Genomic DNA, 21,269 nt, shown 5'->3' with positions numbered 1-21,269 from the left:
ACTGCGTCTTAAAGCAAATTTTTATTTAAAAATTAAATTTGTATACTAAAAAGATATTCTAAGAACAATAAGAAAGTTATCTCAAACAAAGCCTAAATCTAATAAAAACTTATTTTCAATACTTTCTTACAAATATTTTTTTTAGGTATGCCTCTACTTTTTTGTAACATGAATCAAAATCTAATACATTTGCTCTCTTAACAAGGTCATCAAAAAGCTAATATTTTATTTGATCAAATCAACTAATACGACTCTTTAATTTTATCTATCACTGGAGCTACTATATCTTTTCACATATATATACTCATTTTAAATTATATATATATATATATATATATTTTTTAATATTTTATACACTTTAAAACTATTTTTCTAATTAAAAAAATATAAATTTATTAAATATTATTCTTTTCAATATTTATAACTAAAACACTAAACAAACTACATGAACACATAAAAATTCTAATTTTGCTTTTTGTTACTATTTGATAATAATATATTAAATAAATAGCTATATTAATAGATTATATATATAATTAATTAAACTCAAATAAAACTAAATGAAAGCTCAAAGCCAATAACAAATTTCTAAAACTCAGGTCATATTCAAGCCCATATTGAGCTCAATAAGAAAATAAAAAAGCTAGCTTGAACCCTAAACAGTAAACTAAACTCCTAATTTGGAGTCCTATGTACATCCTATCACCAGCAACAAAGAGGTGATTAGCTAAAGGAAAGAAAAAAAAAAAGAACTGAGGACAATAAGCACATCACAATTTACTGGTTCTCAATTATAGTTAGCTATCAGCAGAGTCAAATTCAAATAACAAGTCAGAGTCATCCTCAATGAAGCAACCCCTGATGTCCTGAGGGCTGAGACTTTTCGCCTTGTTTGGTCTGTAATAAGGGCTGTCCTTCCCAATCAATAGATGCAGCTCTGAGCCTGTTCTCTTTCTCATTTTCAATGGCTGGTCACTCTTTGAGGCGAGGGGCTGCTTGCTTCCTCCAGGTTCAGGTGAACTATGAAGGCAAGCCAAAAAGCCTAATCTCCTTGAACTAGGCATGCACTTCATTATTCTTGAAAGAGATTTGTCTGTATTGTTCACATTATTCAGCTTATATTGACCTGTTTGATTGCTGGCTTTTGAACTCACTTGGTTTTGTGAGGCTAGGCGATTCTCCTTGTCTTCTTCTGAAATTTAATCAAACTTGAATGGTCATTACTTGAACAAAATTTTATCAGATCACCAAGATGCAATTTGTATCAAGATGATAGGAACAAATATTCAGAACTACAACATAAATACTAAAAGTTTGAAAACTTCTATGTTTTTTGCTAAGATAATTAATCCAAGGTGCTATTTTTTATGTGTTTAAGGCTTCGTTTGGGACAGCTTTCTTACTGCTTCATAAAGCAGCTTTCTAGTATAAAAATTAAAAATTTTATACTAAAAAGCTGTTTTAAGAGCATAAAGAAAGTCGTCCCAAACAAAGCCTAAATATCTTCTAACTGTAAGCATTTGTCATATCATTTGGATATAATTTTTTCATATTAATTTATAAAATAATATATATGATGGAATTTGATCCAAATATAAAAAAAATCAAAGCTGAATAATAGACAATGCACAAGAAAAGAATATATGAAAAGCTAGATGTTAACTGGAAATTTGAATTTCTTAACGATAACTTTGGATGATGAAAACCTACCCAGGGGCTCTGGGCTGAAAATATGACTGAGAAGTTGATCTGAGTCAGGTTCTTTGGAAGATTGTGTTCCAGAACAGCTAGGCAGAGAATCCAAAGCACCACTCGTGCTCAAGTTGTCAGGCGACCGTTGAGTTACAGGATCTTCTCCCTGCAGCTCGTCAATTGGAAAATCTGCAGAAGTACTAGCATGTGGGCTTGAAACTTCGTCTTTTTCAAATATTTCTCTAACTGCTTCGACTGAGATGCTGCTGCTAGGCTCTCTGACAGAAGATGAAGTTTCATCGTTATCCTCACAATCCAGCACAGATGATGGCGAGCCATTCCTATCCATGTTTGATTGGTAAATCTTCTGAGACTCCATTAAGCTTTTAAACCAGGGAGATGAACCCTTCTTCATATAGAAGAGTATATAAGCTTCTTCATCTAGCACATTACTTTCTGATATCGGATCTAGCTAAAAGAACATCAAAAGAACAAAAAAAAAATGTGAAGAACATGAATGAGAACATTGATAGATTAAAGCACATATCATTATATTACTTCTTACCAACGAGTCATTCATTTGATACCAAGTAGTTGGGGAGGTGCGGATATTGCAGTAGTAATGACCAAAATAACAGGAACCACTATGCACTACAATGCCATATAGCTCATATATTAATTGCTCCTGTAATTAAAGCATTCTAGATCAGGATTTTTTTTTATTGATCTGTATAACCCTATAGAACAAAAAAAAAAAAAAAAAGCTTACAAAAAAAAAAAAAAAAAAGAGCTTACATTTTCTCGGGGTGAGCTCAGGAAAGGCATCAAGTCCAACTCCAACGGATATTTCACAAATTTGCAGATCTTGAGAACAGAATGACCAGTATTTGTGAATCTCTTGAGATGCAGTGCGATGACATTTGGAGGTTGCTCAATTTTGAGTTGTTTCTCCATGGAAACTTGAGCCTTGCAACCTTCACAGGTGAACTTGATATCAGGATCATCGATCATTTCTGTCTTGGTGAAAGACTCCAGAGCCTCGGTGAGATTATCTACATCATCAATCTCTAAGCTGAGATCAACAATAGGTTCATATGTATCTGAACAATGACCACATTCAAGGCACCGCAACTGAAACCAATCAAACAGTAAATAACTGAACAAAACAATCACTTGAAAATATTTTTTAAAAAAAGAAGAAGAAGAAAAAGCACATAATAAGTTTGAAGGGGAGTCTACAATCCGCCATACCTGACTTCGGAGACAACCTCCAAATACTTGATTAACAGGACTTTCTTCTCTAGATGACAAGAACTGATGATCTTTGTAGATGGGTTTCAGATAGCTAGTATGAATACTATCCAAAAGGCAACTGAGAAACTCTTGTGCATCTTGCTGTTCTCCAGGCTGGAAGAAAGATGAGATTTCTGATGGTTTATTAGGTCAAGAAATTACACTTAGTAGGCTACTTATGCTTCCTTTACACACCACCCATGAATGTATAAAGCAACATAGAAGTTCAAAATGTTCAAAAACAGCTTTTTTTGTAATCAATAACAGAAGCACCAAAAATGACATGAATAACGGGAATTTATATGAATACCACTAAATTTTGACTATCATATATATAATATATAAATTATCCAAATTTACCTATACAACACAAAAATCTGTTTAAAACAAGAAAAATATCACTCAACCAAAGTCCAATTAAGTATATTAAGATTCATTTATTGCAGCTATCTTCTCTCTGTGTCGAACAACAACCACATGCAAGCTTCCCACGCCTGACGGGGTAGAAGATGGCATCTATAAACAAAATTCAGACGACTCTAATATGAAATTTTTGATAGCAAATGATATTTTGGATAGAGAGTGATCAAGGATACTGCTTAAATTATAGGCAAAACTTCTGGGAGTGATAACAAATCCTGACTTCATTATGCTTTCAGCAACATGGTTCCTCAATGCACAAAAAGAACAAAATTCTCCATCTTTATCTGCAAATCCTGACCAAAAAAAGTAAGTATAAAAACAGAAAAATCTATAATAGGGAGCAGTAAAACCAGATAATAAAAATAGAAATCAAGTGAAGTATCAAACCAGAACACGCAGGGCTGTGACTATCGGTACGTAACTTCTCCACCAGCGGAACCGTGTGTGTGATGCACTGAAGAACGGCATTCATAAAACAAGTATTCCCCATATTATGAAGCGTTGCCCCCTGTACAAAAGACAGATAAAGGTACTAAGCGATATTTTTTACCCAATACCAGAAAAGATAGGCCTCTTCGATATGGAAGCAATTAGGGATTCTCACCACGAGATGGGCCTGAAATCTCGATTTAGGCGGAGAAATATTAGTGCTTTCCAACATCTCCGTTTCCTGCCCCTACAAAAACGAAGACCCGGACAAACCTAATTGATTAAACATATAAAACCACAATAAACTTTCCGAAAAACCAGCACAATCCCATAAACGCGTACGATCTGTGGACAAGGCAAGGCGAGGATCGGCGCTTCCATCGCTAGCTAGGGTTCCGTTCCGCAAATCCAGCGTATCTAAGATTGGTCGATAAAGACGACGGGTATTTCCACGATCAGTAGAAGTGGAGACGTGCAGTAACGGAGTAACCGTTCAGTAACCGTTCAAGAGATGGGAAGGGCTAGGGTTAGGGTTTTGTCCAAATTGTGAAATTCAGAAGTAGGGAGAATTCGCGGGTTTTTGAAAGAGAGGGCGCGCCAGAAGGGATTTATTTTGGAGGAAATGAAGCCGCCTTCTTTCGATCCCGCGGTTTCCGAATTTCACATTTGTTTAAAACTATACATTTTCTGATAAATTATAGCAAAACATTTGCATAAACCATATTCCGTTCAATTTAAGTGGTGAAATATCAAACATAAAAATGAAAAAAAAAAAAACGTAAATAATATCATATATATATATATATAACCAAAATTTTTTTATTAAAAAATTATTTTCAGAAGCAGTAAGAAAATTGCTCCAAACAAATTCTTAAACTTTGACTTTGTTTGTAATGGCTTTCTTACCGCTTCTTAAATGAGCTTTTTTGTACAAAATTTTTAAATTTTTATTAAAAATGTGTTTTTAAAAGGCCAAATTATTAAAAGGTGCACTAATAAAATTTTAATTTGCATAAAGATCGTGAGAGGGAACAAATTTAAAAAGGAGTGAAAACGGAGGACAATAATCCGGTTTTTTGAGAAACCGGATCATAAAAATCCGGTTTCTTGAGAAACCATATTTTCATCCTCCGATTTCCATATAAACCGCACTATATTATCGTCTAATTAATGGTGATTAAGTTAATAAGCCGGTTTCTTGAGAAACCGGATCATTAAAATCCGGTTTTCGTATAAACATACTTTACAAAACATTGCGAAAGTTATCCCAAATAAAACCTTAATCTATTTTCTAAGTAGATCAATCCAAGTCATTTAACAATCCTAACCGTTTATCAACCCCACCCAACATGGTCCCTTTATAGTGTCAAATTACGTCACGCACAATATCTACATAATTGGGGTGTTCACATAGGCATATCATTATACTATAATATTCTTTCACCATTATGAAATCAATTGAAAACATGCACAACAAGTTTAGCCTAAAGTCCAACAAGTCATTAGGAAAGTTATCAATGAATTTAATACCTGAAAAAATATAATAAAATCAAATCATACCAAGAAATAGAATTATGTTAGACCATTGACATCTAATAATTCAAGAAATCAACAAATAAACTTAATCTCTGATCACAATGTAAATATAATTGCACATATTCAGGCTTTGTTCGGGACAATTTAGTTATTTTTTTTAAGACAGCTTTTTATTATAATTTTTTTTTGAAAGCAACAAAGAAGCAGTGGTCAAAAGCTGTTCCAAACGACGTCTTAGTCATCTAAATTATAAGTCTTATGCAGTAATAGTTGTAGAAGCAAGGCTAAGTGTCAAATTCATAATTGACATGTAGGAAATCATATTAAAGAAAATAAGCCAGATTACATTAAGAGAATCAAGCACATAAATAATAATTAGGATCAAACTATGCTAAGTGTCAGTATAATTATTCTTTATTACTATCCAAAAAAATTATAAATCTTTTTTTTTTATTGATTACTTTCAGAAAAATCATAGCTCTTATGATTGATATTTGTAAATATCAAGTTAGGATAAGGCACAAATTATCATACATTTATAGAATAATAATTATATGTGATTTATAATAACACTTATATAACATATTAATATTTTTGAAATGCTTGCAAATCAACATAATCAAATTCATGAATAGTGTTTGAATATTTTTGCATGACTCAAATGGTTCTACTTATTTGTATAAACCAAGTGGTACAATTAAGATAAAATTATAGCTTGTATGTTATATTATGATTTTTATATAGTGTAGAATAAGCACTTAATCATCCATGGTTATAAAGTTAATGCATTTTGCTAGCTGAACTTGCATTAATGATGAATCTTTAGAGGGTCTTTACTAGTAAGGTGCATGCATGTAAGATCTTATATTGGTTAGGCGTATCTCATAAATGACTTTCAAAGAGTCTTTATTAGTATGATATTTCACAAAGAACTTAATATCTTTTCATAGAGCATTTATCTTATTTGTAGGGTCTAATTGCTTTCTAGAGGGTCATTAAATGTTTCCCTGATATATTGCTAAAATATCTCAAATGAATAAAATGAATAAAAATAGTCACCCTAAACTTGTCAAGTAATTTTAAAAAATAGACCAAATTTATATTGCCCATAGGATTTGAAGCCTTAAAATCCCCAAACATCTAAAGGAAAAACTACTCAACATATGTATAGGGCATGATATCCCAACCAAATTAAGTTCTGACCAACTTTCATTTACAATTATACATGCTAAACACTTGCATAGTATGACCAACCTTATCAAACTTCACATAATCAAATGACATTTTATGATGAAACAAATAATATGAATCACTATATATATGAAAGAATGTGAACTAACATTTTTTTTAAAAATAAGCAACCTAACTAATATAACAAATATTTGACATTATGTTTTTACAAATGAATGTTCATCAAAATTCTCAACATTTAATTAGCATTGGTCTAACAAACAAAGGAGCATGATATATCATAAGTTAGTAAAATGTAAAACATATGCAAATTCTCAAAAACTCATCAAAGCAACCCATGTCATGTCATGTAATCATAATGATCATGTGGTCATAAGATCATTTTCGTATGTTCGTGGATGACTTACATGCTATTGAGAAAGACTTGTCAAACACTTTATGCATCACATTTGTTAAACACCACATATAATAAAATGTAACATTGGTCTTATTCAAGCTTGTCATGCAACTTTCTACAAAAATATTGAGTATGTTAATTACTTTGTGATGTCATACAGTATAAAACAATAACTAACATGATATGCATGAGACATTCATAACAACAATATATAGATGATCGCCAACTAAATGCAATGTCAATGAGAATATTGTATATCTTATAAACAAGTGACCATAAATACTAACACATAATAGAAGATAACATATTGTGTCATATGTACACTTATACTATATAAATAATTTTCACAATTGATGTTTGTTAAAATTTGTGTGTTGCATATACTACAAGAAATTCAGTTGTTTCTGGCGGACTTACCACCAGAAACTAGTCAAAATCCGTTGGTAAATAGGATTGCTAGTAGATTTATGATGGATTTTGAGCTTCCAAAAATGATGTTCTTTGTGGAGTTTTCCGCTAAAATTTCACTATAATTTACAGCAAATTTGTAGATGAAATTTACCTCGATTTGGCAATGTCCCCCATAAATAACAGCAAAAATTTCCTACGCAAATCCAATGTAAGTTACGAAGAAAAGTTTAAGCCGAAAATGTTATGGAAGTTTGTTGCATTGTTATTTCCGACGAATAATCCACCAGAAACCCGTAGCATAAAAAAAAAAAAGCATCTCGTGTCATGAATCTAGTCATGACAACTCTACTTACATATCATAGGGTCTTCGACCCCAATAAGTCATCTTAGGGACTATGATATTATTATCTCAAGGAAGATAAATTTAAGAGTATCATATGACTACTTTTCATCTCTTTCTAGGTGTTATAGATTTATAAGACCTCAAATCTTCTTCTTATATCCTATGTTTTGTGATAAGATATTTGAAATTTTTTATTTATATTATGAACCAAAAATTTGATTAATCTTAGCTAGTTTTTCATTTGATGCTCTCATCAAACTTTGATATTCTTATACATAATTTAAGTTTGATATATTTTGATACTCTCTATCATTTTTCCTATCTTAACCACCATTAATGACATTTCTTAATTGCGAGTGCTCTCAAAGTATCATACTTTGGAGTGCAATTAACCATAGCTGCCATCATTAATATGCCCAATCACTCTCGTTCTCGCCTTTGAACAACTCGCATGCATCGTCGTCGCTCATCCCAACTCACATGGTCGACCTCTCATCATATCTACTCCATGGGCAGGTGAAATCTTCCTCAAATAAAAAATTATCCATGTGAAATGTTGATCTAAATAAGCTATTTCATTTGAAATAGTCATGTTATATTCCTTATTATTTTCATAAATCATGATTGAAAAAATTGATATATCATCAAAAAATTATCTTGATCAGGCAGGAATATCTATACAAATATGAATCATAACTTTCAAAATTACATTCGGGACTATCTAAGTTTTGATTTCATCAAACTAATAGTCAAATTGATTGTCTCATGGAGACGAACCCAATGACACCGAGTTCAGTCCAATCCAAGCCCAAATGAGCCCAAAACAAAGGATCAAAGCCTACTTGAAAGCTTCGGAGCATTAATTAGATGACCAAATGATATTTGAATGAGACGTGAGACGAGACGAATCCAACGAGCCCAAGATTGCTGAATTCTAACATTACTAAGGCACTTAAATGCTCAATAAACGATCCATGATCAGGGGAGTTGATATCGGCCATCCATTAGACCACTCCCAACTTACCCTTGATCTTCTCCCTATTTACTAACAATGTTGCTCACAAAAAATTATAAATATATCCATCATTCTTCAAATGACGAGGGGAGGAGAAAAAAGGAGGAGAGAAGGATAAAAAATAAAGAGCTCTCTCACATTTTCAAGCTATCGTTGCTGTCGACGACCATTGGCAACTACCATCATCACCAACAATCGATATTAGAAATCGCAAATATCTTTAGAACACTGTCAAGATTTAACCCTATTATTGGATAAAAAAATTTGATATTTGCACTTTCCTCTTCTTCAACAGTGAATAAATGAGGATTTTTATATCACTTGTGACATATTGAATTCTGCAGCTGATCCAGGCTTCGTGGTTTTTCTCTTTCTGGATTTTTCACTTAAAAAATCTCGTCTTATCCTTTTTATCTATTTGTGCTGAATTTTTATGCACTGCTAAGATGTGAAATATAATTTCTATCGACTCAAAGTTTTTGGCACGTAATAATGTTTAACCTACATGTTATTTTAACCTACATGTTACTTTCTGAAGCACTTTTTAGTATAAAAAGTTTCAATTTAAAGAAATTTTTTTTTTGCATATTTTTGAATTGAAAAATTTTCAATGTATATTACAAAAATTTCTTGAATTGAAAATTTTTATACTAAAAAGCTGCTTCAAAAAGTTGTCTCAAACGAAGCCTTAGGCTTTGACTCATAGTGGAATTCCATCGTGGTAATGAGAGATCTTCGAATAAGCATCCTTAACTTGACAAATAAGGATTTGATATTCATATTCCTCCATCTTGTTAATTTAAATTTTTGGGGATGGATTAAAGGACCCTTCACCAATTGGGTATGCTAGTCAAGCATAAAAAGGATAAAAGTGTGGCATCCTTGGTTGAAGGATTGGTTCCAAGAGTAATGAGAGTTTGAGCTCGAGGATTAATTATTACAATCATTATGTCTATATAGTTGAAAAGTTATAAGAGACACATAATTGCTTACATGGAACATTCTAATATAGATTAATATTATGGGGCTTGGCCTTGTTACTGAATAATATAAGATTATTACAAAAGGTTATGGATGCAAGTGTCGGTCGATAATGAAGGATAAAGAATGTCAACACCATTTAACAATGGACAACAATGAGCATTAGACATTAACAATGGTTGAACTAGGACTTTAACAATGGTCAATAACAAGAATTAGTGATTGTTAGGGTGATCCTGGTGGTAGACGATAATAGACATGAGCAATAGTGGCTGATGATGGGCATCAAAGGTGTCAATAGTGGTTGATACCTATTAAGGACAATGATCATTGACTAACATTGACAATGATCAACATGAGATGTGATCCTAGCGAGTAAAACTTTGTAACTCTGGAGTCTTAAGAGTTATTTTCTTTGCCAAACCCCTCAATGTGTAGAAGCACGGCCTATTTATACTTTTTTAGATGGGGCACATGAGTGATTTTCACCATAAGTCACAATACTTCATGAGAAGATTGTGTTGATCCTCCTTAATCACTCAGTATTTTCTTAGACATCTTAGTATCTTAATGATATCTGAATTAAGTTTCATCTAGCTTATTAGATTCGTAATGCAAATACTTCTAATCTCACTATATACATGTAAAAATAAGATAAACAATCTTAAAACATTTTTAATTGCATTTCAAAGTGCTTGATTTAGGTCGAATTGAGATCATTCTTAGTATCTTTAAATTCAATAATGAAGACAATTGCTTCAATCATAAGATCGTTGAAAATGGAGTTCAAATAATATTAAGATCGAACTTAACTTGATACGAATATTTAGGCATTTTAAAATTAAAAAAATTAAAATTGAAGATTTATTGAATGAATTTTATGATAATATATCAATTATTTTCAAGATTTTGAATAATCCTAACATAATTTTAGAATTGCTTGCCATTGTTTGAAAAAAAAAAAGATTAAATTATTATTACTATTATGAGGAATTTACATACATATCATTTTATTTCATGTTATTTACATATTTAACACCCAAAATTTTAATATTATATTCCTACAACTCATATAAAATTTTAATATCAAATATACAACTCCTATATTTCATTCTTACCACCCATACCATCATATAAATTTTAATATTTCATTCCATGCATTCATATTTTTTCTATGGTTGATAGGTATGTAATATTAAAGTTTTAAAAATTAAATATGTAAATAGCATGAAATAAAGTGGTATGTATGTAAATCTCCCTATCCCACTTTATTTCATACTATTTATATATCTAACATCTAAAACTTTAATATTACATTCTCATCACTTATAAAAAATTTTAATATCAAATATATCACTCATATATTTCATTCTTGTAGAAAGAGAGAAGAAAGCTTTCGAGAGAAACAGGAAAAGCAGGAGAAAACTTGTGTGTATTCCTTGTCCTTTTTACATAATACAAAAGAATAATATATATAGAGAAATACAAGAAAGTACAATGGATAGCAAGAAGGTATGGTTTGTAAGCCAACCGGAAGGAGCCACGTGTACAGTGTGGCTAACAGCCCCCCTCAAACTAATGGATGAGATGCAACGATAAGTTTGCTAGAGAGGTCTTTGAAGCGTGGAGTCGCTAGAGGCTTGGTGAATAGGTCGATCGGCGAGCTGATCATTAGTGCATATATGATGAATGGAGAGTTGCTTTTTTTTTTTTAATGCAATCCTCGATGAAGTGGCAGTCTACCTCAGTGTGTTTTGTGCGAGCATGAGAAACCGAATTGTTAGCTAGGGCGATAGCAAAAGTGTGTCACAATACACAATGGTGGGAGAATTTTGTGGTGTATGAAAGTCTTCGAGAAGATGTCTTAGCCATAGAATCTAAGATGCTTAAGAGGTTATAGCATGGTACTCAGCCTCTATGGAGGACCATGCTATGGTGCTTTATTTCTTGACTTGCCAAGATCTAAACAAATTGCCTAGGAAATTATAGTTGCAGGATATAGACTTCTGGCCTTGGTTGTTTCTTGCCCAATCCACATTAACGTATCCTCGTAGAGTGAGATTATTTCGTCGTAGGGGAATACATGTGTCGGAGGTTCCTTGAATGTAGCAAAGAAGACACTTGAGGGCTTCGTGGTGAGTGTTGAGTAGGTTTTGGATGTGTTGGCATAGTTGATGGACGGGAAATTTGATGTACATGTGAGTAAGCATAAGGTATTGTAGAGATCTAATGAGGTGGTAATAAAATTGAGGATTCGAAAATGCTTCTTGAGATTTAGCGTTGATAGTAGTTTTACATGATACCTGAGTGGAGACGGATTTGGATTTTTCCATTCCTGCACGCTCGATGATCTTCTGCGTATAGTAATCAATTGATTTAAGTTGGAGAATTATCTATGAGGAGGATGTCGTCGACGTAGATTAAGATATAGATGTGAATTGTGCTAGATTTATATGTAAGAAGGGAGTGATCGGAGGTGCTGATTTGAAACCCGAAGTTGAGCAAGTGGTTCAAGAGAGAGGCATACCACTCCTGAAGTGATTGTTTGAGATCGTACAAAGCTTTCTTCAAATTTTAGACTTAGTTGGGGTGGATGGAGTCATGAAATCCTGGAGGTTGGTGCATGTAGACAGTATCCGAGAGAGTGCCATAGAGGAAGGCGTTGGAGACATCGAGCTGATGAATAGTTCAATTGTGTTGCAGTGCAATGAGAATAAGCACACGTATAGTTGGCATTTTAACAACGAGACTAAATGTCTTTGTATAGTCTAAGATATGTTCTTGATTATATCCTTTGGCAACCAAGTGAGCTTTACAGCGGGCAATTGATCCATCTGAGTTGAATTTGGTGCGAAACATCCATTTGCAGCCAAGGATGTTCAAAGAAGTGGTGGGAGGAACCAACTCCCATGTACCTTGTGCTTGAAAGGTTTGAAATTCTTGAGACATTGCCATTCGCCATTGTTCAGATTTTACGGCCTAATTATAGGTAGTTGGTTCGTTGTGTTGTAGGATGTGTGCAAGATCAAAAAATTTCTTAGGTATGGAGTTACCGCTTTTGAGGCGGGTGATCATATAATGTGTGGGCATGCACCGAGGAGGTGCATGAGCTGTGGTTCATTGTTGAGTTTGATCAGCAGATGTAGAGGTAGTAGGTGCAGGAGTCGAGAAGACAGATACAGAGGCCGATTGATTGTGGTTTGGGAACGGGGAGCCGTTTGCGGATTGCGTGTGAGGGAGCATAGAAGGAGTGGATTTGGTGTTGTGAGATGTGGAGGTGTTGATGATTGTGGAAGGTATATTTGTTGTTGGAACTGATGAATTATGCCGTTGTAACGACAAAGAGTATTGAATTTGTTATTAATGAATTCTCCGCCATTGTCGGTGTGTAGTATACGAATCTTGTGATGAAATTGATGATTCACTAGTCGTTGAAATTCAAGAAATTTGATGAAAACTTCTAATTTTTGAACAAGAGCATAGACCCATGTAAATTTAAAAAAATCATCGATGAATGAAACATAACAGCGATAACCTTGAGTAGACATAATGGGAAAATGTCCCTAAAAATCTGAGTGAACTAGAGTAAAAGGTAAAGTAGTTACGGTTTGAGAATTAATGGTAGGTAAATGATGAATCTTGGCTATTTTACAAGTGTTACACATAGGCATTTTAGTGGAGATATGAATGTCATTGTGATGTTTGGCAATAGCAACAAGAATTTAAGCTGAAGGATGACCGAGCCGGCGATGCCAGAGGTCCGAAACTTGCTGAATTGATAGGAGAGCTAGTTGAGATGTTGTGGAGATATTTGGAAGCATGATGTGAAATGGGTAAAGTCTATTAATACACGGACCCATAAGAAGAAGGCGATGAGTCTTCCGATCCTTTATTTCGTAGCCGTGAGAAGAAAAGGTGATAATGTGATGCCCCAGGCATCCATAGTGAAAGGATTCGTCTGACATTCTGATCGAACTCCATTCCAGTTGCCTTGCTCGGACCTGAAATTGTCAACCACATATAATGAGCTTAAATAGCCCAGCAGGTCACCAAAGCCTAGAGAGGAATAGTAAGGGAACGAGATCTCACAGATAGCGCAGTTGTTATCATTAGCTAATTTATGAACGAATAAAAGATTGAATGATAGATCGGGAACAAGATTAAGATTAGATAATTTGAGGTTATATGTGGGTGTAGGAAGAATTTCTTTACCCATAGTGTGGATCAAAATTTGATGGTCATTTCCAAGAACGACCTGACAGGAGCCATTGTAAATTTGAGGGTGTTGCAATTGGCTTGGATCGAAAGTTAGGTGCGTGGAGGCACAACTGTCAATAAACCATTCCATCGACGGTGATTGTGACGGGGATATGAAGAGGGCTGAAGTAGGGTCGGTGTTGTATTGATCATCGTGGCGGTGCCAACATTTGATGACAGAGTGACCAAATTTGCCGCAGATTTGGCAAGTGATTGTTGGTTAGGTTGATTTTCCCCCACGATTCGCATGTGTGTTATTTGACGAGCGTCCATTGGTGTGACGGCGAGAGTAGGATGTTCATATGCGACCTCGTCCACAAGCAGCTGCGAGGGCTGTTGCGTTGCTGGAAAGTGGTAGGGACTGAAGTTCTTTGGCATTTTCATGAGCAAGGTTGAACTCCTCGCTTCATAGTAGGGTGTATAGTTCGTCCAAGCTGACCGGATGAAGTTTTATGTGGATGGAAATCCTAAATGCTTGGTATGTGTTTGGAAGCCATTAAAGAGTGTAATGGATCACATATTCGGTGTTAATCGGGGATTTCACTGCTGCCAATGCATCGACTTTAGATTTTACTTCAAGATGGTATTGAGTCATTGATTTGTCTTTCGTGGACAAGAAATGTAGCTCGTTCTTCAATTGAACAATTCTTGATATAGTGGATGATTGAAGCCGGCGATCGAGCGTTGTCCATATGTCCGTATAATGATCTACCGAAAGAACATATAGCAAGATTGCGGGTGAGATGACGGAGTAGAGAGTTGTGGTGAGGTTTTGGTCGAGCAAGATCCAATTGGTGTACGAAAGAATTAGGTGTGAGTTTGCCATCTTTGGTGGGTAGAGACGTAGGTGGGCAGGTGGTTGAACTATCAAAGAAGCCTTCGAATCCGTTGGCACGAAAGAGTTTGAGCACTTGAGACCGCTAAAGAGAATGGTTCTATGCCGTAAGGGGTTGCACAATAATGTTCTTCACATTGTTCATCAAGAATTTGAGTGAGGAAGGAATTTGTGGGGAGGTGAAAGAACTGGCGGGGAGGAAGGTTGTCCGCCTGATCGATAGAGGAAATAGCAGCAGAGTGATTCATCGGGTAGAGGAGAGGATCAAGACTTATGATACCACGTAGAAAGAGAGAAGAAAGCTTTCAGGAGAAATAGAAAAAGCAGGAGAAAACTTGTGTATATTCCTTGTTCTTTTTATAGAATACAAAAGAGTAATATATATAGAGAAATACAAAAAAGTACAATAGACAACAAGTAGGTATGGCTGGTAAGCCAATTGGAACAAGCCACATGTACAATGTGGCTAACAATTCTTATCACCCATACAATTTTATAAATTTTAGTATTTTATTTCATGTATTTATATTTGTTCTATAGATGATAGAAATGAAATATTAAAATTTTAAGTATTAGATATGTAAATAATATGAAATAAAGTGATATATATATATATATATATATATATATATATATAAACCCCAGTTATTTCATAATAATTTAAAGAATATCATAGCTTTGAACGCGGTATGAATCTTCGTCGACGAACTCTTCATTAGCTTCGAGCGGCTCCGATGTCTACGACCGGATTGGCCGACTCGGCGTGTTTGTGCAGGTCACCGATAAACGATCTTCCTTCGTTGGGATCAGAACTAGGGTTTTCTTGAATCAGTTTTAGCTTTCGTGCTCTCAGAATAATCGGGGAGAAAAGATGGAATCGAAATATAGTCCGCTCGATTCTTCCAACATAGGCTTTCAGGTATTTTTTTGCTTTCTCTATGCCACGGTTTGATCTTCCCTTTGTTATCCTTTATGGCTGATGTTCAATCTGTCGGATATTTGCAGCTATTGAGGAAGAGTGGTTGGAAGGAGGGTACGGGTCTGGGAGCCTCCGAGCAGGTTAGGGCTATTTGAATAATTCTTTTAATTTTGCTTTAGTTATCATTGCTCTTGGTTTTTCATGTGTGAACTGAAACGTATTGGTTAGGGCATGAGTTTTTGTATCATACATTTTTAGAAAATAAATTAATTAGAGATTTTCTTGATCATCGTATTCTGTGATTGAGATTTTTATTTTTTTTTTTATGGAAATTTACATACATACCACTTTATAACAGAAGGTAATTGGGACATAATCCTTGCAGTAAGAGTGCTGGTGCTTTTAGAATATCATAAGGATATAATTTTGTTATGCTCTCACTGTTTACGATAAAAATCTTGTTGGCCTTAAAGATATTCATATGGCCTGCCGGAGGTCAGAGGATTATATTATATACAAGTGATTCCAGTATACTTCTCCTTGGTCGTGAAAAGACTCTTTGGTGAAATGAAAAAGTTAACCAAACATTGAATGAAGAGAAGTGCTAGAGCGGGGTGTTGCAAAAAGAAGTAATTTTCTGACAGACCAACAACAATGGAAACTATAACAACCAAAGGCAAAGAAAGTAATGTTGGTTTAAGGCACAACAAAGGGTGTTCATTTTCGCACTAAAGAATTTAATTTGAAATCAACCAATCCAATTTCACTCATGAAGCAGTAGGGTTACAAACTTACAATGCACAATGGAATAACATAAATCAATGCATCCTATGCATTGCAAAAAATCTTCAAGTAAATCGCACTAACTAGAAGTCGTGCACAATAAATATGAACATCCGATACTTGAATCACCACAATAACATGTAGAGCAATATCTAGTTGATTACAAAAAATATGATACTGATGTTAATGACATAAAGTTCGTGAAGAGGATGACAATGTATAGTCAATATCAAGATAGCTCTACAACATTAACATGTGATCATGTAATCATTTAAAACATCATATGTAAACAAGAGAAGTAATAAGGCAACTAATGTAAATCTTGCTGGAGAACAAACGGACACAAAGATTTTTATGTTGTTTAGGCTCATTTAGGCCTAAGCACCCCTCATTTAGAATTTCAACACTTATCACTCTTTCCCCCGTAAGCCAGTAGAGAAACTGTGACTCCTTTGCTTGCAATATAGTGGAGAAATTGATTCACCTTCTTTCTTCAAGGGGAAGAGCACCATCACATTAATAATGGCTAAGGGTTCCCCTGTAAGCTAATGCTTGGTAATTGTAGAAGCATCTTCTTCCAAAATCTTCCATGTTTTTGGCAGTGAACACAGGCAATCACCAAAAAATAAAGAACAATACAAATCTTCCCTCTAGATTGTAAAATACAGAGAGTAAAACAACTTGCAATCTTTCTAAAGATACTGTGAGAGAGATGCCATCAAAATTTTAAGCTTTAAAGAGTGAAAAATGGATGAGCACTTTTACTTTTCTTCAATATTTCACTATAAAATATATAACCATAAAAGCACATATTTGTTTCTTATTTCAAGTATTTGTTCATATCATTTTGTTGTCTATTTAGAGCCTCATGAATGACAAACGAAAACTATGAAAAATAGCATAAAAATCCTAAATTTTTTTTGTAGAAGCTCTTTCTAACGGCTCCAAATACTATCATTTGGATAGTGGATACCCTTTCAGGAATTGTTGGAGGTTCATTATGTAGCCAAGAAATGGTAAAAAATTAGTTAAATAATGGGCAAGTTATTGTAAACCTGTTGGAAATAGAAGTTTTAATTCTACCACAACTTAATGATTTTACATAATAAATATATAATATTATAAATGAAAATTTATGTAAAAACTCAATGATTCTAATGGAATAAAATTTAAGCCCAATTCTTTCACCAAGAAGATTTAATTTATAATTTTTTTAGCAAATTTAATGGATTAAAATTGGAAATTTGGGATGTAAAAAATATGAGTGATCAAAAGCACAACTATAAAATATTTTTAGCAAATTTAATGGATTAAATTGGAAATTCAGTATCAAATAAATTTGCAAAAAATATGAGTGATCAAATACACAACTATAAGTTATATAAGCACATGATCCCCAAATATATAGTTACTAAATAATTTACACATAATTATTTAATTAGTAATAAATCAAATAAATAGAAAATCAATTCAAATGAGTTCAAAATATAGTTTGAATAAATATAGCTAAATGTTAATTCATATTACTTTGAGTTCATCATTGTTTTCTCCCTAGTAAAAAATATTCAATCAATTTACATTGAATAACTTTTAAACACATAAACACACAAGACTAATGACCTTGGAAATTTCATTTATACACTTGCAAATAGAATCATCATCACCATGGTTTAAATCAATAATGAGCAAATCATAATATTTATGATATACACTAAGGATCTTGAGGTCATTAAGTAGTAATCTTATTGTACTCAACCTTGTCAGAAAAATATTATGCTATTTCAACAGCTGACAGAGAGCCTTGCATGCTCCTTGACCAAGGGATCTGTCTAACAATTACCACTAATATATTTTATGTTATCCCATTTGAATCTCACAGTAAAGATTTGGGAACACATTCCTATCTAATAAGTTTTTTTCTCTATATTATTTTGTTTTCTTGTGCAATCTTTTTACTATTTCAACTTATATATTTCCTAATATTGCCAAAATTGTGCTCTCTTAGCGCAGGGTAGGCTTGAACCAATACAAACACAAATAAAAAAGAATAAGTGCGGGATTGGTGCTCAGATGAAAAAGAAGAGCTCAACGGAGCATGTCGCCGACACCCGAAAGGAAAATGTGAGTCGTTTTTACATGCTTAACATTAGCTTCCTTCTAAAAAAGTTTAAAATTCTACTGATTAGTTTTTTGGCTTCTATTTAATTATCCAAAATATGTTAAAGAATGGATCTTTGAGTTTATTTGTTTGATTCTGTTATCTTTCCATCTTGCTTCTTAGATCCATAGCTAGGAAGCTATGAAAGAACAAACACCAACACCAATATGATATTTACAATCATAACATTATTATCAAAAGTTGGTCACAATACATCATAGATAGACATGATATTTTTTTATAGAAATTATAAATATAAAATGTGAAATCATCAAAAAGTATCATGCAATGAAGTATAAAATTTTCACATAAAAAACTCAATGATAAACAAAAGAAAAATTAACATGGTTTTAATTACAACAACACTGATATTAATATTAATGATTATACATAATTTTTTTAATATCAATATTGTACTATCCACATGAAGTGCTAAAAAGCATTGTAATGCAGATGCTTCTCTTGTTTGAGAAAAGATTTTGAACCTAAATGGCTACATATTTATCCACTTGCAGTCTGAGAAGAGACCAAAGGCAATATCAAAAAGGTTAAGAAAAATGCTGCAAGAAGAGCAGCGAATGAAAGAGAAGGAATTTGATCAAGCTTTCTTCAGGGATTTTTGGCCAGATAATGTTTGAAGCATTTGAACAATTATGTTTGCCTGATTCAAACAATTGAAACTTGCAGAGAGGTATCTTCTTTTTCTTATTCGATTTGTGTTTTGTATATTGATCTATGTGGCAACAAAATTAGGTTTTCTGTAAATTAAGAACTTTTCAGCTTCTGTTACATAATTCATCCTGCATGAAAATAATATCATAATAATGAGTGAATTATATAACTCAATCAATGGTTAGACCCGTGAAAGAAAGCAAGCAAGCTTACCCAAACTGCATAAAATGTTGTCATACTAGAATATTATATTTTATTAAATAATAAGGTTTGATGTTAAAATTAGTCTTCTTAAAGTAAGTTTTTAATAAAAAATTAAAATTCTTGTATTAAAAAGCAACTTTAAGAAGCAATAAAAAAATCATCCAAACGAAATCTTAGTAATATATTTTTTATATAATTACCAATAACTTAGGTATTTCAACATATTTAATATGTTAGATATGCAAAATAATCAAATTAGGAATAAATTATCCATAGCATATTCAATGTTCAATTGTTCATAGGATAAACTTGACAGAGTAGTAAGCAATTCCCTAATATTTGTAGAACAAGCTCATCAACTTTTTTGCCAAAGTGACCAGAATGGATGGTTGATCTGAAATGGCTCGTTTGGGATTAAATTATAATTAATTTTATATTAATTAGATTGGAGTAATAAGTTATTTTATGATTAAATTGGTCACATATGAGTAGCCTAAGAATTATTTTGAAAATTTTTTATATAAGAAATAGTAAGGTAGTCAATTAAAAAATATGTTGCAAAAGATATATGCAATTAATTAATTGCTTTATTTAACTATTTTTTATCTTATATAGCATATACAGCACTCACAAGAATAAATAAAGATAATTCATAACAATGATGATTAAGATTTTATTTTGGATTATTTTCTTACTGCTTTTTAATATAATTTTTAAATATTTTTTTCTTTAAATTGAAAAACTTTCTACAAAAGAGCTATCTTAAAAAGCAAAAAAAAAAAAAAATCACAAATGAAGCCGCTTATTAAAGAAACTTTTTCTTTATTATTTAAAGTTCGATTGCTGACATAAAGTGCTGAAAATTACAAAAGCTAATCTTATTTTGTTAAGAAATTCATCAACTTAGATCATATTACTTTTACTCGGCTTAAATTAAATTTAGGTTTTATTTTTTATTCTATCAACATTAAAATAATTATATAAGTACAAGCTTCACAAAAATAAATCAATGAACTATTAAATATTAAAAAAAATGCACTAAAAAAATTGCTTTATAAAAAAATAAAACCGCTGTTCCAAACAAGCCTTAGGCTGCGTTTGAGACGGCTTTCTTATTGCTTCTTAAAGCAGCTTTCTAGTACAAAAATTTTAATTTTTGTACTATAAAGCTGCTTTAAGAAGCAATAAGAAAGCCGTATCAAACAAAGCCTTAGTCAAACATGTGAAGCTAATGAAGTTTATTATGTAATGATCTAATTTGACTTTATTTAATTTTGCATTTTATGATAGGAATTTTAGAAATTATAGAGAACTTTGCTAAACATTACAAAGAAAATCACAGGACATTTTAAAACTTAATAAATAGATAGAGAGAGAGAGATGAACATGTTTAATAAGATTATTAATTTCTTTTTACAAACATTTTTATTCAATCTTTTTTTTTTTTTTTTGCTTATGCAAGTTCAAAAAATCAAACTTCTAATTTAGATTTATCTAAATAAGTTATTGAATTTGCCGCCCATCTCATTAAAGTTTCGTTTGAGATTATCTAGTACAAAAATTTTTTATAAAAAAGCTGCCTTAAGAAGCAGTAACAAGCCATCACAAATGAAACCTAAATCCTCATTCTGCCACTGTATCATGTTATGGAACATAAGATTGATTCTTTCAACCATTCCACTACTAACAAACCCCTTAACCACATATCTTAATTATACCCAATCTAAAGT

General features: G+C 32.7%; 2 protein-coding genes across 4 annotated transcripts; one reads left to right on the top strand and one right to left on the bottom strand.

Annotated features, from left to right (window-relative positions):
* Positions 1-563: 563 nt before the first annotated feature.
* On the bottom strand, positions 564-4,519 carry LOC110099616 (ubiquitin carboxyl-terminal hydrolase 21). Of its 3 annotated transcripts, none has more exons than XM_020826814.2 (9): positions 4,180-4,519; positions 4,013-4,084; positions 3,796-3,916; positions 3,582-3,701; positions 2,944-3,119; positions 2,488-2,823; positions 2,258-2,377; positions 1,711-2,164; positions 564-1,192 (listed from the first exon to the last, which is right to left on the bottom strand). In XM_020826814.2, the coding sequence occupies exons 1-9, from the start codon at positions 4,216-4,218 to the stop codon at positions 798-800; spliced, it is 1,833 nt and encodes a 610-aa protein (XP_020682473.1). In that variant the 5' UTR covers positions 4,219-4,519; the 3' UTR covers positions 564-797. The 3 variants fall into 3 exon arrangements, with proteins under 3 accessions (XP_020682473.1, XP_028549090.1, XP_020682474.1); XM_028693257.1 differs by having other exon boundaries at positions 564-1,189; XM_020826815.2 differs by having other exon boundaries at positions 3,582-3,692.
* Positions 4,520-15,463: 10,944 nt separating this feature from the next.
* Positions 15,464-19,464, top strand: LOC110099622 (G patch domain and ankyrin repeat-containing protein 1 homolog). The gene is made up of 4 exons (XM_020826822.2): positions 15,464-15,722; positions 15,809-15,862; positions 18,516-18,626; positions 19,179-19,464. Exons 1-4 carry the CDS (start codon positions 15,675-15,677, stop codon positions 19,299-19,301), a joined length of 336 nt encoding a protein of 111 aa, XP_020682481.1. The 5' UTR covers positions 15,464-15,674; the 3' UTR covers positions 19,302-19,464.
* The last annotated feature ends 1,805 nt before the right edge of the window (positions 19,465-21,269 follow it).

Source organism: Dendrobium catenatum, unplaced genomic scaffold (genome assembly GCF_001605985.2).
Source record: "Dendrobium catenatum unplaced genomic scaffold, ASM160598v2 fragScaff_scaffold_247, whole genome shotgun sequence".
NCBI classification, from domain to species: Eukaryota; Viridiplantae; Streptophyta; class Magnoliopsida; order Asparagales; family Orchidaceae; genus Dendrobium; species Dendrobium catenatum.
This window is presented reverse-complemented; position numbering and strand designations above follow the sequence as displayed.